At 40.7% G+C, this 14631-nt stretch overlaps 1 protein-coding gene and 1 pseudogene across 3 annotated transcripts in view; both read right to left on the bottom strand.

Moving 5' to 3' along the window:
• Positions 1–891: 891 nt before the first annotated feature.
• Positions 892–14631, bottom strand: part of PRORP (protein only RNase P catalytic subunit) — a 147326-nt gene continuing 133586 nt past the window's right edge. Inside the window, exons 6-8 of one of the 3 annotated variants that reach the window (XM_037983885.2) lie at positions 8378–8526; positions 4353–4548; positions 892–1532 (exon numbers count right to left, since the gene is read on the bottom strand). In XM_037983885.2, coding sequence (XP_037839813.1) covers positions 1401–1532; positions 4353–4548; positions 8378–8526 — 477 coding nt within the window. In that variant the 3' untranslated portion in view covers positions 892–1400. The remainder of the gene's footprint in view (positions 1533–4352; positions 4549–8377; positions 8527–14631) is intronic. The other 2 variants (XM_037983887.2, XM_007986478.3) reach the window with 2 other exon arrangements.
• LOC140710083 (large ribosomal subunit protein uL6 pseudogene) lies at positions 12219–12967 on the bottom strand (annotated as a pseudogene).

Raw genomic sequence — 14631 nt, 5'->3', positions numbered from 1 at the left:
AATTTGCATTAGGTTTTTAGATGGGCTTAATAGATATTTTTGTCTTCTTAAAATGTTTTTCTTAAAACTATGAGAGTTCCTTAAAAAAGAAGTTTAACTCACTGAAAGCACAGTTTTCTAAGTATGCAGTTTATGAAACCTGGAAAATAAACAGACTGAATTTATTAGGGCTTTCTCAGTATCTTTTAATGCTTTCAATATATCCAATGTTTTCCTGGAGAGCTCTTTTGTCTTGGTGTGCAGTAATGTTGCATTCAGTAAATGGGTAAGAAGATAAAATGTCCCCTCCTTGGATTTTCCTGAATTGTTTCTCTGTACATAATACATACCCTAAATATACACATGTATACGGTTTGATGTAAATAAGGTCATTATTTATTTCATGTAAATAATTACTTTTTACCCTAACTTACTTTTTTTGAGGTATATTGTCATAAATGTAAATGTATCAATTTAAAATATTTACTGTGAAGAATTTTAATATATACATATAGCTATGTTACTATTACCCAAATCAATATAAGAAACTTTCCGTCACCCCGAGAAAGTTATCTCATATCCCTTTCCTCAGGCAATCACTATTCTGATTTTTATCATAATAGAGTAGTTTTTGCCTGTTCTTGACTATTGAATACAGTATGTAAAAATTAGCCAAGCCTGGTGGTACATGCCTGTAGTCCCAATTACTCAGGAGGGCTGAGGTAGGAAGATTGCTTGAGCCTGGGAGTTTGAGGCTGCAGTGAGCTGTGATCGCGTCACTGTACTCAAGCCCTGGTGACAGAGTTAGGTGAGACTCTTTTTCCAAAAAAAATAAGAAAAAGAGGAGTGATTGCCCCCTCTTCTCCAATCCAAATAATTGGATGATAAGTAATTAAAAATTGCTATTAATAGTAAGCCTTTAGTATCTTGGCCAGTTTATTACAGAGGACGATAAATGATTCCATGTGGATAGGGCACAACATATAGAGAATGAGACTATGTCAGAAGAGGGAGAAGGGATTTGAAACAACATGAGTATCTCAGGGACAGATGGATTGGTTCTGCTATTGGTAGGCCTGGAAGGCAAGGTCAGAAGTAGCAAAAAATGGATAACAAAAGCACTACTTGTTACCCAAGCTAAGTGGAATAGCTGGCCCAGTAGGAGAAATGTAGGTTTTGCTCTACACTGAGTTCTCCAACTCTTGATAAGCCTCCAAAAACAAATGTTAGGGGAAAAAAAATGCAGCTGGTTATGAAAAGATATTTTATCTCATTTCATTAAAAAATCAACGTCAACACTGTTAATAGAATCATTTTATCCTCAGGATAGAGGCAATGCTCTAAACAAACACCAATTCAAGAGCCTCTGATGCCAACCCAGGGGGTACCCAAACACAAACTTAGCATAGAGGTAACAGTCTCTATGTCTTTTGGTGGAGGCAAAGCCATTTGGTTGGTACTTCATAGGAGTATCTTTCTACCACGTCTTCATCATATGGTATGTGCCACGAGTCTCCAGTTGTTTGCACCACTGTGTCATAGCTGAGAATATGCTGTTGAATTAAAAAGAGAACAAAACATTGAGAACAACACTAAAGGGCTACCTGGCCATTTCTCTTTCTGACACTTCTCAAGTTTGCTTCAGAAGAGTATTAATAATGGATTATCTCACTTAATAATGGATTTTCAAAGGGCAGCTAACTCTGTGAAGATGAGCCCTAGCATTAGGAGTTTCTTTTTTGGAGGGGTCTCATTTTTAAGTCTAAAGACTCTCTATAGAAGTATTACATTTATGTAAGACAGATGTTCTTTTGTTGGCTCTATCAGTTTTGTGTGTGTGAGTGAAAAATTTCAAATACAGTCAGCCTTCCATAACTGCAGGCTTTGTATCCCTGGCAAACCACCACGGACTGAAAATATTTGAAAACAAAAAACAAACAAAAAAAAACTGAACATGTACAGACTTTTTTTCTTCTTGGCATTATTCCCTAATCAATACAGAAACAACTATTTATATAGCATTTACATTGTATTAGGTATTATAAATAATCTAGATGACTCAAAGTATGCAGGAGGATGTGTGTAGGTTATATGCAAATACTATGCCATTTTATATAAGGGACTTAAGCATTTGAGGATTTTAGTATCTGTGAGAGGTCCTGAGACCAATTCCTTATGGATACCAAGGAACAACTACACACAAAAGTAGAGAAATGGTATCATGAACTCCCATGTACTCATCACCTAGGTTCGGCCATTATCAATTCATCTCTAGTCTTATTTCATCCATACGGTGCCCCCCCCACCTCAGATATGTAATTTCTTCTGTAATACTTCAGTATGTATCTCTAAGAAATAAGGTCTTATTTTACAAATGTAAGATCAATATCTGTATACCTTTATTATACTTAAGAATTAATAGTTCTTCAACTATATCTTGAATCACTATGGTATCATTTGATACCATATTTACTACAAATCTATTGTTTTGGATATTCTTATTTATTTACTTTTATAGAGACAGGGTCTTACCATGTTGCCCAGGCTAGTCTTAAACTCCTAGGCTCAGGCAATCTTCCTGCTTTGGGCCTCCCAAAGTGCTGGGATTACACAAGTGAGCCACTACACCCAGCCATTCTTACTTATTTTTAAATTGACGAATAGCAATTATATACATTTATCATGTACAGCATGTTTTTGAAATATGCATACATTGTAGAATAGCTAAATTGAGCTAATTAACATGAGCATTACCTTATATATTTACAATTTTTGTGGTGAGAACACTTAAAATCTACTCTTAGCAATTTTCAAGGATATAATACATTGTTATTAATTATTAACTACAGTCATCATGGAACTTATTCCTCTTATCTAACTGAAATTTTTTCTCCTTTGACCAACATCTCCCCACTCCCCTAAACTCCGTTTTTTTTTTTTGAGACGGAGTCTTGCTTTGTCACCCAGGCTGGAGTGCAGTAGCACAATCTCAGTTCACTGAAACCTTCACCTCCCAGGTTCAAGCGATTCTTGTACCTCAGCCTCCTGTGTAGCTGGGATTACAGGCACACACCACCACGCCTGGCTAATTTTTGTATTTTTAGTAGAGATGAGGTTTCGCTATGTTGGCAAGGCTTGTCTTCAACTCCTGACCTCAAGTGATCCACCCACCTTGGCCTCCCAAAGTGCTGAGATTACTGGCGTGAGCCATCACGCCTGGCCAATATATCTGATCATTGAACCTTATTTATTATACCACGGGCCAGTGTACTTTTCTGTAATAACTCACTTTGGATTCTCTACCTTTGCTTTCACACAAGATATGTCTTTATATTATAGATATCTTAACTAGAATCAAACGAGAATTCAATTGAGACTGTGTCATAGAAATGAATTAAACAGGGAAAACAAATTACTTAAAAGTATAACAAACTATAAGAAATAAGGAATTTGAGCTATTGCAAATAAACAAAAATAAAAAACGTATATAAGAAGTCACAATTTATGGCAGGGTACAGCGGCTCACACCTGTAATCCCAGCACTTCGGGAGGCCGAGGTGGGCAGATTATGAGGTCAGAAGTTCAAGACCAGCCTGACCAACATGGTGAAACCCCGTCTCTACTAAAAATACAAAAATGAGCTGGGCGTGGTGGCACGTGCCTGTAGACCCAGCTACTCGGGAGGCTAAGGCAGGAGAATCGCTTGAACCCAGGAGGCAGAAGCTGTAGTGAGCCGAGATTGTGCCACTGCACTTCAGCCTGGGCGACAGAGCGAGACTTCATCTCCAAAAAAAAAAAAAAAAAAGTCATAATTTATGACATAATTAATTGAAGTCAAAATTGGTGATATCCTAAATGTTTTTTGGTTTTTGTTTTTGAGACAGCGTCTTGCTCTGTTGCCCAGGCTGGAGTGCAGTGGCGTGATCTCGGCTTACTGCAAGCTCTGCCTCCAGGGTTCACACCATTCTCCTGCCTCAGCCTCCTGAGTAGCTGGGACTACAGGCACACGCCAACACGCCTGGCTAATTTTTTTTTTTTTTTTGTATTTTTGGTAGAGACGGGGTTTCACCTTGTTAGCCAGGATGGTCTCGATCTCCTGACCTCGTGATTTGCCTACCTTGGCCTCCCAAAGTGCTGGGATTACAGGCGTGAGCCACCGTGCCCAGTCCCTAAGTGTTTTAATTAATTTGAGGTTGGCCTATGAAACCTTTAGCAGACTCTTTCTAGGAACTGGTTAGTAATAAATACTAACCTAAAACTGAGAAAAATAAAGCATTTAGAACCTTCAATTAGATGTGACACTCTTTTTCTATGCCACATTCTTACTGTATACTTGACTCTGTTAATATTACATAGAGAACAGATACCATTACCTGAAAGGTCAGTTTTGATCCTGGAAACCCATTTATAATTGCCAGCTGATGTCCCTGCTGCCACTTAAAAAACAAGCGTTGGGTCTTGGCATCAGGCAGACAGGCCTTGTGGTCCCGCATCAGGTCTTTTGTGATAAACCTGCAGTGATTCCCGGAGTGCAGTGTGGCATACAGAAGGAATGGATCATCCTTCGAGCTGAACCAGGCATAAGAAAGGACACAATCAAGCACAGCTGAAGAGGCAGAAGACAGCGGTTTTTCGCTACACTTTTTACTTACTTTCCTTGGAGGTGCCTCTGAATTCTTGACCAGCATGATCCTAGTAATACTTAAGAACTACCTGAAAGTCCTTAGCTGGTAAGCAATACCATCTAGAATACAGATGGAAAGCTGAGGGGAATGGAATGCTATGCCTGGGATTCTCACAGCTTACTGGACTCTTCCACTAGAACGATGAATTCTAACAGTGCTCTCCTCACACTTAAAAGTTGCTTCTCTTTGGGCATTTTTCCTATTTGCCTTATCTATCACAGAGCACACCTTTTCCCTCTCTCTTCACCCAAATTCAAGAAACACCCAATATACTACTAGGGCAGGATGAGACTTTCTTGCAAGCCACCAAATAACTGGCTGCCTCCGAAGCTGAACTGGTATTTCAGAGCAGCTTCTAGACAGTCACCTGGATCGACACCCCAAAACATCTTCTTTGGTAAGAGCCAGTGACTCAAAGCCTCCAACAGACCATCAACCTTAGCACTTATCATTTTAATAAATGTGCTGTAAAAATGGCAGTAACGGCCTTGCTTTAGGAGATTCAGACTGCAACTTGTGATATGCCCTATGCCTTGATTCAAATGACCCTAAATAGGACGATTTAAAGTTTTCTTTATCCTGAAGTATTTCAAGTGAAATGATAAAATGACGAAATCTGCCTTATAACTCTCCAGGAAAAAAAGAAAAATAAAAAAAGTGTGTGGTTTATAGAACAAAATTAGCAAAATGATGGTAATTGTTGGAGCTGGGTGACAGTTACATGGGGACTCACTATTCACTACACTATTCTCTCTAGTGTATGTTTGAAAAGCTTCTTTAGTACATTAGTGGAAAACAGATTTAGTGATAAACATTTAAATATTCAAATCCAAAGCCACAGAAGGTAAGTGAATTGATCGTTACAACTGAGTTTGGAACTTCAGCTGATGCAACAAATACAGACCCCAAACCAAGCAGTGAGACCACTTTCCAACAGGTTTCTTGGTCATAACGCTTCAAATTTATCTAATTCTTCCATATAAGGAAAACAATAATGATCATGACAGCAACTAACATAAATAAATGTTTTTCATGTACTTGGTGCTGTGCCAAGAGTTTTACATGAGTTATTTACAGGTATTATCTTATTTAATCCTTAAAACAACCCCATAAAGGTTACACAAGAGATAAGGAAGACAGAGAAAAAGGAAACACTTTTCCCAAACATGGAGTGGCAGGGCCATGATCTCAACCTGGGTAAACTAATTCCCAAGCCTGCAATCTTACTGTCTACCCAATGTTGCCATTAGGTCTTCTGCTCTTGGAGAAATGGAAGCACCATCTTCCAGCTAAAAAAAGAAGGGATGTGGTTTGGGAACTGGATGAGAGGTTTGCTTCTCCCTTGCTTTATGCATTGAGAACCATTGCACTTTTTAAATAATAAATGATTTGGGGGCCAGGCGAGGTGGCTCATGCCTGTAATCCTAGCACTTTGGGAGGCTGAGAGGCAGGCGGATCACGAGGTCAGGAGTTCGAGACCAGCCTGGCCAACATGGTGAAACTCCATCGCTACTAAAAATAAAAAAATTAGCTGGGCATGGTGGCGGGTGCCTGTAATCCCAGCTACTTGTGAGGCTGAGGCAGGAGAACTGCTTGAACCCGGGAGGCAGAGGTTGCAGTGAGTCAAGATTGTGCCACTGTACTACTCCAGCCTGGGTGACAGAGCAGGACTCCATCTCAATAAAATAAATGATTTGGAGAATACTGACAAATCTTGAAGTTATCACATTCAGACTATGAAACCTAGATTTGGGGGTGAGGCATATACATTCATTATCTAAGCAAAGTTGGAAATAAAGTTTTGTTAGCATAAACAATACGAAAACCTCAATGCACAAGAGTGCACTGAGTTCACGTGTGCTGTTGCGGATCTGTAGTCCTCCTAATTAGCTATCTTTTTCCTCACTTTATAGCTACTGTAGGTTGGTGGGGTTTTTTGTTTTTGTTTTTTTTTTGAGACTGTCTCACTCTGTAACCCAAGCTGGAGTGCAGTGGCACGATCTCAGCTCACTGCAACCTCCGCTTTCCAGGTTCAAGTGATTCTGCTGTCTCAGCCTCCTGAGTGGCTGGAACTACATGCATGTGCCACCACACCCGGCTAATTGTATTTTTAGTAGAGATGGGGTTTGCTATGTTGGCCAGGCTGGTCTCGAACTCCTGATCTTTTTTTTTTTTTTTTTTTTTTTGAGACGGAGTCTTGCTCTGTAGCCCGGGCTGGACTGCAGTGGCCGGATCTCAGCTCACTGCAAGCTCCGCCTCCCGGGTTTATGCCATTCTCCTGCCTCAGCCTCCGGAGTAGCTGGGACTACAGGCGCCCGCCACCTCGCCCGGCTAGTTTTTTGTATTTTTAGTAGAGACGGGGTTTCACAGTGTTAGCCAGGATGGTCTCGATCTCCTGACCTCGTGATCCGCCCGTCTCGGCCTCCCAAAGTGCTGGGATTACAGGCTTGAGCCACCGCGCCCGGCCCGAACTCCTGATCTTGAGTGATCTGCCTGCCTTGGCTTCCCAAAGTGCTGTGATTATAGGCATGAGCCACCGTGGCTGGCTTACTGTAGGTTTTGTTACTGACCATGTTTACCATGTTCCTTTGGCTTCCTGGGAAGCTGCAGCTCAACAGTAATTTTCTCCTTACATTTAGCATAAAATCTAGGCCTCCTGCTTGTCTACCAGGATCTGTAAGTTCCTCTGTATTGGGGTCTCTGCCTTCTCTCTAATCTCAGAACTTATTACTTTCCCTCTTGCTATTATAGCCCAACTGGCCTTCTTGCTTTCCTCAAACACATGCCAAGCTTATGCCTGCCTCAGGGCTCTTTTCTTTTTTTTTTGAGATGGAGTCTCGCACTGTTACCGAGGCTGGAGTGCAGTGGCGCGATCTCGGCTCACTGCAAGCTCCGCCTCCCGAGTTCATGCCATTGTCCTGCCTCAGCCTCCTCAGTATCTGGGACTACAGGCACCCGCCACCACGCCCAGTTAATGTTTTGTATTTTTAGTAGAGACAGGGTTTCACCATGTTAGCCAGGATGGTCTCGATCTGCTGACCTCATGATCCGCCTGCCTCGGCCTCCCAAAGTGTTGGGATTACAGGTGTGAGCCCGGCCTGCCTCAGGGCTTTTTAAATATTTCATGTTTTTTGGGATGTTCTTCCCACCACCTCTCCCCCTTTCTCAAATAACTCACTCCTCATCGAATTTGCCCCCTCAGAAAGGCTGTTCTTGACCACCCCATTCACAACCCTCTGAACTATCCCTTACCTAAACTCTATCTACCTTGCTTTATTGTCCCCATAGTACTAATCACTGCCTGGAATGACATTACCTGTTTGTTTATCTGTTTATTGTAAATTCTAAGAGGGTACTGCTCTTTCTCCAAGAACATAGAAAGTGCTCCTGTTGGTCAAGTATTTGCTAAATGATCTACTTAGGATCTTATGGCATGTATTCGGTGTACTAATCTCACTCCTGACTTATCTTCTCCCCACTTCTCCTTTATCCTGATTTCCTCATCTGTTTAAGTTTATCCTGCCATAGAACTGTAGTGTTTTTTTTTTTTTTTTAGAAGAAACTAGTTTTGTAAGTTGTCTCAAATCTTTTTTTTTTTAAATGAGGGTGAGTATACATATACACATGCATTTAAAAAATAGGTTTTAAAGTAGGTAACTAATAAGCAGATGTCTGGAGCACTGTATAATTCACCTATTACCTCCAACACTTACATGTTATCAGCAAAAAAACAGCTGGCTTGCTTTTGCACCTCTGCCATCTCATCCTTTCTCCACCGGAAACTCTGTCTTAACATGTGCTTCCGGCCTAGGACCAGCAGTCGCAGATTCTGTTTGGCTAGTTGAGAGACGATATTCAAGAGCTAAAAAACACAAAGCCAGAACCCCAAAAGGTCAAGCGAAAACTCTCAAATTAGTGGAGTGATTTTTTCCAGCAGGTCACCTCAATGATAAAGCACTATTTTCTGGTAAGGGGTATGAAAACAATCCATAATAATTTCCCATCTTTGAAAGCCTGAGGAAAATGCTTCCCTATTACACATTAATGTCTAACATCTACCTATTGGTCAGGCTACATTGCAGAGAGGTTTTTCTTTTTTGTGTATGTGTGTGACAGGGTCTCACTCTGTTGTCCAGACTGAAGTGCACAGGTGCAATCACAGCTCATTGCAGCCTTGAATTCCTGGGCTCAAGCAATCTTCCCACTTCAGTCTCCTGAGTAGTTGGGACCACAGATGTGAGCCACCATGTCCGGCTTTTTTTTTTTTTTTCTCTGAGACAGAGTTTCACTTTTGTTGCCCAGGCTGGAGTACAATGGCGTGATCTCAGCTCACTGTAGCCTCTGCCTCCCGGGTTCAAGCGATTTTCCTGCCTCAGCCTCCCAAGTAGCTGGGATTACAGGCATGCACCACCATGGCCAGCTAATTTTGTATTTTTAGTAGAGACGGGGTTTCACCATGTTGGTGAGGCTGGTCTCGAACTCCTGACCTCAGGTGATCCACCCGCCTGAGCCTCCCAAAGAGATGGGATTACAGGCCTGAGCCACCATACCCAGCCTAATCAGCCTAATTTTTTTTTTTTTTTGGTACAGATGGGATCTCACTATGCTGCCCAGGCTGGTCTTGAACTTCTGGCCTCAATAAATTCTCCTGCGTTGGCCTCCCAAAGCACTGGGATTACAAGTGTGAGCCACTGCACCCAGCCTAGTTCAGTTGTTTTAAACTGTGCTCTTTAGGGCCCACTAGGATAGAGATAGAGAGGCTCAAGAGGGATGGGATTTTGTTTCCTAGGATTTCGTTTCCCATACATTTCAAACCTTGTTTCAACCCAAACAGCTCAACCTTTATATATTTATCACATTGGTATTCTGCATAAGTTTTGATTTGAATAAAGGCTTCTACTTCTTTTTAAGTTTGTAAATGATTAGACTAGACAGTGACTTTTCTATGTTATGACTTGATTGCTAATACTGCCTCCTTTCATTGAAATTCCCTTTTCTACAAAAGATCTGTCAATTTCTACCCTGTAGCCTACTTTCCAGTCAGTTACTTTATCCCCATTCTCTCCACTTCCCATCGGCCTCCACTTCATTGTGTGCACATGAACTCCTCAAAGGTCTAGACTTGGGTTTTTAGAAATCTAGTACTTTGGTAAGCTTGCCTATACTCAATTTTTCATAAGGAAAAGTACATAAATTACTTTTATGTACCACCTATTAAACTAAGCTATAAATGGATATTACTAAGTAAAACAAAAGCTGAAAAAACTATAACTTGTATTATATAATCATATATCAGAAGTATAAAAGATCTTTAATTTATAAGAATTGCTGGGCCCACAAAAACCACAAGTTGAAAGGTCTTGCAGAAATCCTTAATTTTCTTGAGTCTTGGTTGGAAGAGGTATTTATTTTAGTCTAGCTTCTCTTTACTCATAAGTTCCTCCTCTGTAGATTTTCAGGACATTATTTAAAGCCTTATAATAAATAAAATTAATTCATTTATTTAATCAGTTATCAAATATTACATTAGTACCTGTTATATCCAATATACATGTAGACTCTGATGATCTAATAATGAATTAGCAAGGGCTGAATTTTTTTATTATTTATTTATTTATTTTTTAATTTTTGAGACGAAGTCTCGCTCTGTCACCCAGGCTGGAGTGCAGTGGCGCAATCTCACTTCACTGCAACCTCCGCCTCCCGGGTTCTTCTGCCTCAGCTTCCAGAGTAGCTGGGACTACAGGCATGCGCCATCATGCCTGGCTAATTTTTGTATTTTTAGTAGAGATGGGGTTTCACCATATTGGCCAGGCTGGTCTGGAACTCCTGACCTCGTGATCCACCTGCCTCGGCCTCCCAAAGTGTTGGGATTACAGGCGTGAGCCACTGTGCCTGGCCAGCTGAATTTTAAAAAATATTACTGTTTATTGCTTTGGACCGATACTGAATTTTTGTCCACTCCATTGCTAATCTTATTTCAGTAAGGAGTAGTTGGCTTTTTAATCCCTAATTATTAGTTCTATAATTAAGACATAGAATGGGCTGGGTATGGTAGCTCACATCTGTAATCTCAGTACTGTGGGAGGATGAGACTGGAGGGCTGCTTGAGGTAAGAAGTTTTAGACCAGCCTAGTCAACACAGCAAGACCTTGTCTCTATTTAAAAAAAAAAAAAAATTAGGCCAGGCACTGTGGCTCTCACCTGTAATCCCAGCATTTTGGGAGGCTGAGGCGGGCGGATCACTTGAGGTCAGGAGTTTAAGACCAGCCTGGCCAACATGGCTCCACCTCTACTAAAAATACAAAAATTAGCTGGGCATGGTGATGCATGTCTGTAATCCCAGCTACTGCGGAGGCTGAGGCAGGAGAATTGCTTGAACCCGCGAGGTGGAGGTTGCCGTGAGCTGAGATTGCACCACTGCACTCCAGCCTGGGTGACAGAGCAAGACTCCATCTCAAAAAAATGAATGAATGAATGAATGAATGAATGAATAAAATAAAAATTAGCCAGGCATAGTGGCATGCACCTGTGGTACTGGCTACATGACAGGCTGAGGCAGGAGGATTGCTTGAGGAGTTCAAGGCTACAGTGAGCTACAATTGTACCACTGCACTCCTTGGCAACAGAGTGAGACACCATCTCTTAAAAAAAAAAAGAATGGACACAACTTGCCCACTTCAGACTCAAGTTTAGCTCAACTTGCAGGTTGAGCTAAACCTGCTTGAGTGTTAGCTCAACCTTAAAACACTTGAAACACTCAACCTTGAAACACTCAACCTTGAGGACACCAAACCCAAAGATTTACAACTAGTAAAATACAGTTCTTTCCTCCAAAGCTAGGAACAATGGTTTCTGTGCTCAGGCAGTTATTTCCTAGACCTCTCTATGTGTAAGGCATATGGTAGGTATCACAGCTACAGAATTTTAAGCCATAGTCCCTGCCTTTAGTAACGGAGTACCCAATATTATTATTATTATTTTGAGACAGAGTCTTGCTCTCTTACTCAGGCTGGAGTGCAGTAGCACAATCTCAGCTCATTGCAACCTCTGCCTCCTGGGTTCAAGTGATTCTCCTGCCTCAGCCTCCTGAGTACCTTGGATTACAGGCACCCACCACCACACCTGGCTAATTTTTGTATTTTTAGTAGAGACGGAGTTTCACCATGTTGGCCAGGCTGGTCTCAAACTCCTGACCTCAGGTGATCCACCCACCTCGGCCTACCAAAGTGCTGGGATTACAGGCGTGAGCCACCGTGCCCAGCCTCCAATATTTTCTTATGTAACTATCAAGACTAAGAAAACATATATGCTGGCTCTACACATATTGGATGGGTCATAAATATATTTTTTTCATTAATAAATATTTTCTGATTAGCTGAAGAATATGCCCAACATCCATTTTCATCCATCATAAAGTAGTTCATATTTGAAAACTTGAAAAATGAAAGAACAAATGACTCACAGCTCACTACCCAAAGACTGTTAATGTCTATTTACCAGTCTTTCTGTTCTATTTATTTTTTTATTTTATTTTATTTTATTTTTCTTTCCAAATCAATAGGTCTTTTGCATCATTTAAATATCACAAATAGGTCTCGGGAATCATCCGGCATCTTATTTCAGAAGCTGGACTACTCTTAGATCTTATTCATCAGCCGGCTGAACGGTTCCTTTTACAGAGACATAGATACCATCCAAAAATTTCCTATATCCTTGTTTTTAACTGCTGTGGCTTGCTTAATCAAAGCCTCTAAATGGGAAACAAGCTCAATGTCATTACCTTCAAGGATTAATTCATTTTTCTGTGCTTGAGATACTGAACAAGCAACACCTGGTCTCATCCGAACCCTGAGGATATATTTTTCACCCAAGAAATTTCAGATTTCAACAAGGGATCCATTCTCCTGGATAATGACATTGATGGGGAAGTAAGCATACATAGACCTCACCTTGTAATGGAAGTCCAGTGTTAACACCCTTGATCATGTTCTGTACATGACTACAAATAGTCTGAACGGCAGCCAGTTCCTTTCTGTTTCCCCACCATTTGTCAACCTGGAGCCTCTTTTTTTTCTTTTCAAGAAGACTGAATCTACGCTGATGTGATTGAAGTCCCTCTGCAGGGTTCTTCTGGGGCCTTTCACGATAACTGTGTGTCCCTTCACAGTAATGTCACCATTTTTTGGAATGTGGACAGTCTGATTGCTGAGAATGGTCTTCATTATCTCAGTAGACACAGCAAAGAAAGCTATTCTATGTATGTTTAAACATAATCTTATAAGCTATTTTAAAAGTTGGGTTAGTAATAAAAGAGCAAACATCTATACTAGTAAACTTTGATTCATAGATTCAAATAGCTCAAAAGACATAGGCTGGGTCTGGTGGCTCAGGCCTGTAATCCCAGTACTTTGGGAGGCTGAGGCAGGAGGACTGCTTGAGGCCAGGAGTTTGAGACCAGCCTGGGCAACACAACAAGACCCCGTCTCTAAATAATAATAATAATAATAATAATAATAATAATAATACAATTATTAAAAAATTCAAACAAAAACTATTTCTGATACTGATTGCTTAAGTTTCCAGGCAACTAGGAAAACATGGCTTAAAGATAAATACAGTTGTGTCTTCATAGCTGTATCCTGGTTTAGATAAATGGTCTTAAGTTTACTAATAGTACATTAAAGACTGGGGCCCAAGGAAGAGCAGAAAAGCCTATCTTGAACTACTCTGGGGAACCATCTTGTGGCTGAGAAGTCTCTACTAGAAGCAGCTCTCTGAAAACAATGAAAACAAGGAGAATAAATGAGAGACACGGGGAAAAAGATGAGTGTGCAGCATAAAAGCCCTGGCCTGAAACTCCATGATAGTCCAGCCATGAACCCACTTCTTCTAGGGTAAATTACAAGGCTGGATCCAGTGGGCTGAGTCAGTGTCATAGGTATACTTGGAATAGTTTTTAAAAAAACACAAAAAATTCAACTTAAGATTCTACGTTAGATCAAAAGTGAAACCAGGAGGGAAAATGGAGTGAGTAGATGTGCTTATCCCTATGTCTCCTACTAAGTGCAACTAAAAACCTTGGACATTATATACAAAATGAACATAAGACTTGGAAAGGTAGAGGGAAAAATGGCAAACTGGCTGAAGACCTCAGCACACAAGGACTGACATGGTGGTGAGTTCCCTGGGTTTTCTTTTTGCCACATATATCCCAGAATTGGAGCTGAAGAAGCTGTCAACCTAGAAATGCCAATGTGTGCAGACAAAAAAAAAAAAAAAAAACCAACAAAGGCTTGTTCTCTTTAGCCAAAAGACCAGGAAAGAGGCAGTCTTACTCAGAAAACTTGGTTAAAAAAAAAAAAAAAAATCAGTAGACTATGATGCTGTGTATGTGTGTGTGTCTGTGTATGTATAAAACAAGTAGAGTTGGCTGGGTGTGGTAGTTCATACCTGTAACCCAGCACTTTGGGAGGCCAAGTTGGGTGGATTGCTTTGTTGTGGGAATCAGGAGGACTAGAGACACTTCGAGGTAAAGCAGGATGATCTTTATTGAGTGCACTCAGACCTAGCAGACTTAACATCTAAAAAACTGGGCTAAGAACAAAGACAGCACTTGACTTTTACATACCCTTCAAAAAGGGGGTGGGCTAGCCTGAAACAAACTTATGGTGGTGTGAAAGCAAAAATACAGAGGCAGAACAAAGAGAGTTAATCAAACTGTGATAGGTGTATAACTCAGGATTACACACAACTGTTGCTATGCAACCTAGATGGCTGTTATCTAGGTTTGCCTTTCTATGACATTCACTATGGCACTGAGGTGGCTGTAGCTCAGGCCTGCTCAGACGGCTCATGACTTTCACTGTACTGTTTAGGTAAAGCAGAATACTTGAAGTTACTAGTTACAGAGAATAGGAGTCTATAAACTCACACTATAAGACAAAGGAAAATTTGTTTTTCTCTT

The sequence above is a fragment of the Chlorocebus sabaeus genome, chromosome 24 (assembly GCF_047675955.1).
Source record: "Chlorocebus sabaeus isolate Y175 chromosome 24, mChlSab1.0.hap1, whole genome shotgun sequence".
NCBI classification, from domain to species: Eukaryota; Metazoa; Chordata; class Mammalia; order Primates; family Cercopithecidae; genus Chlorocebus; species Chlorocebus sabaeus.
The sequence above is the reverse complement of the archived record's forward strand: the minus strand, read 5'-3'. Positions and strand labels throughout refer to the sequence as shown.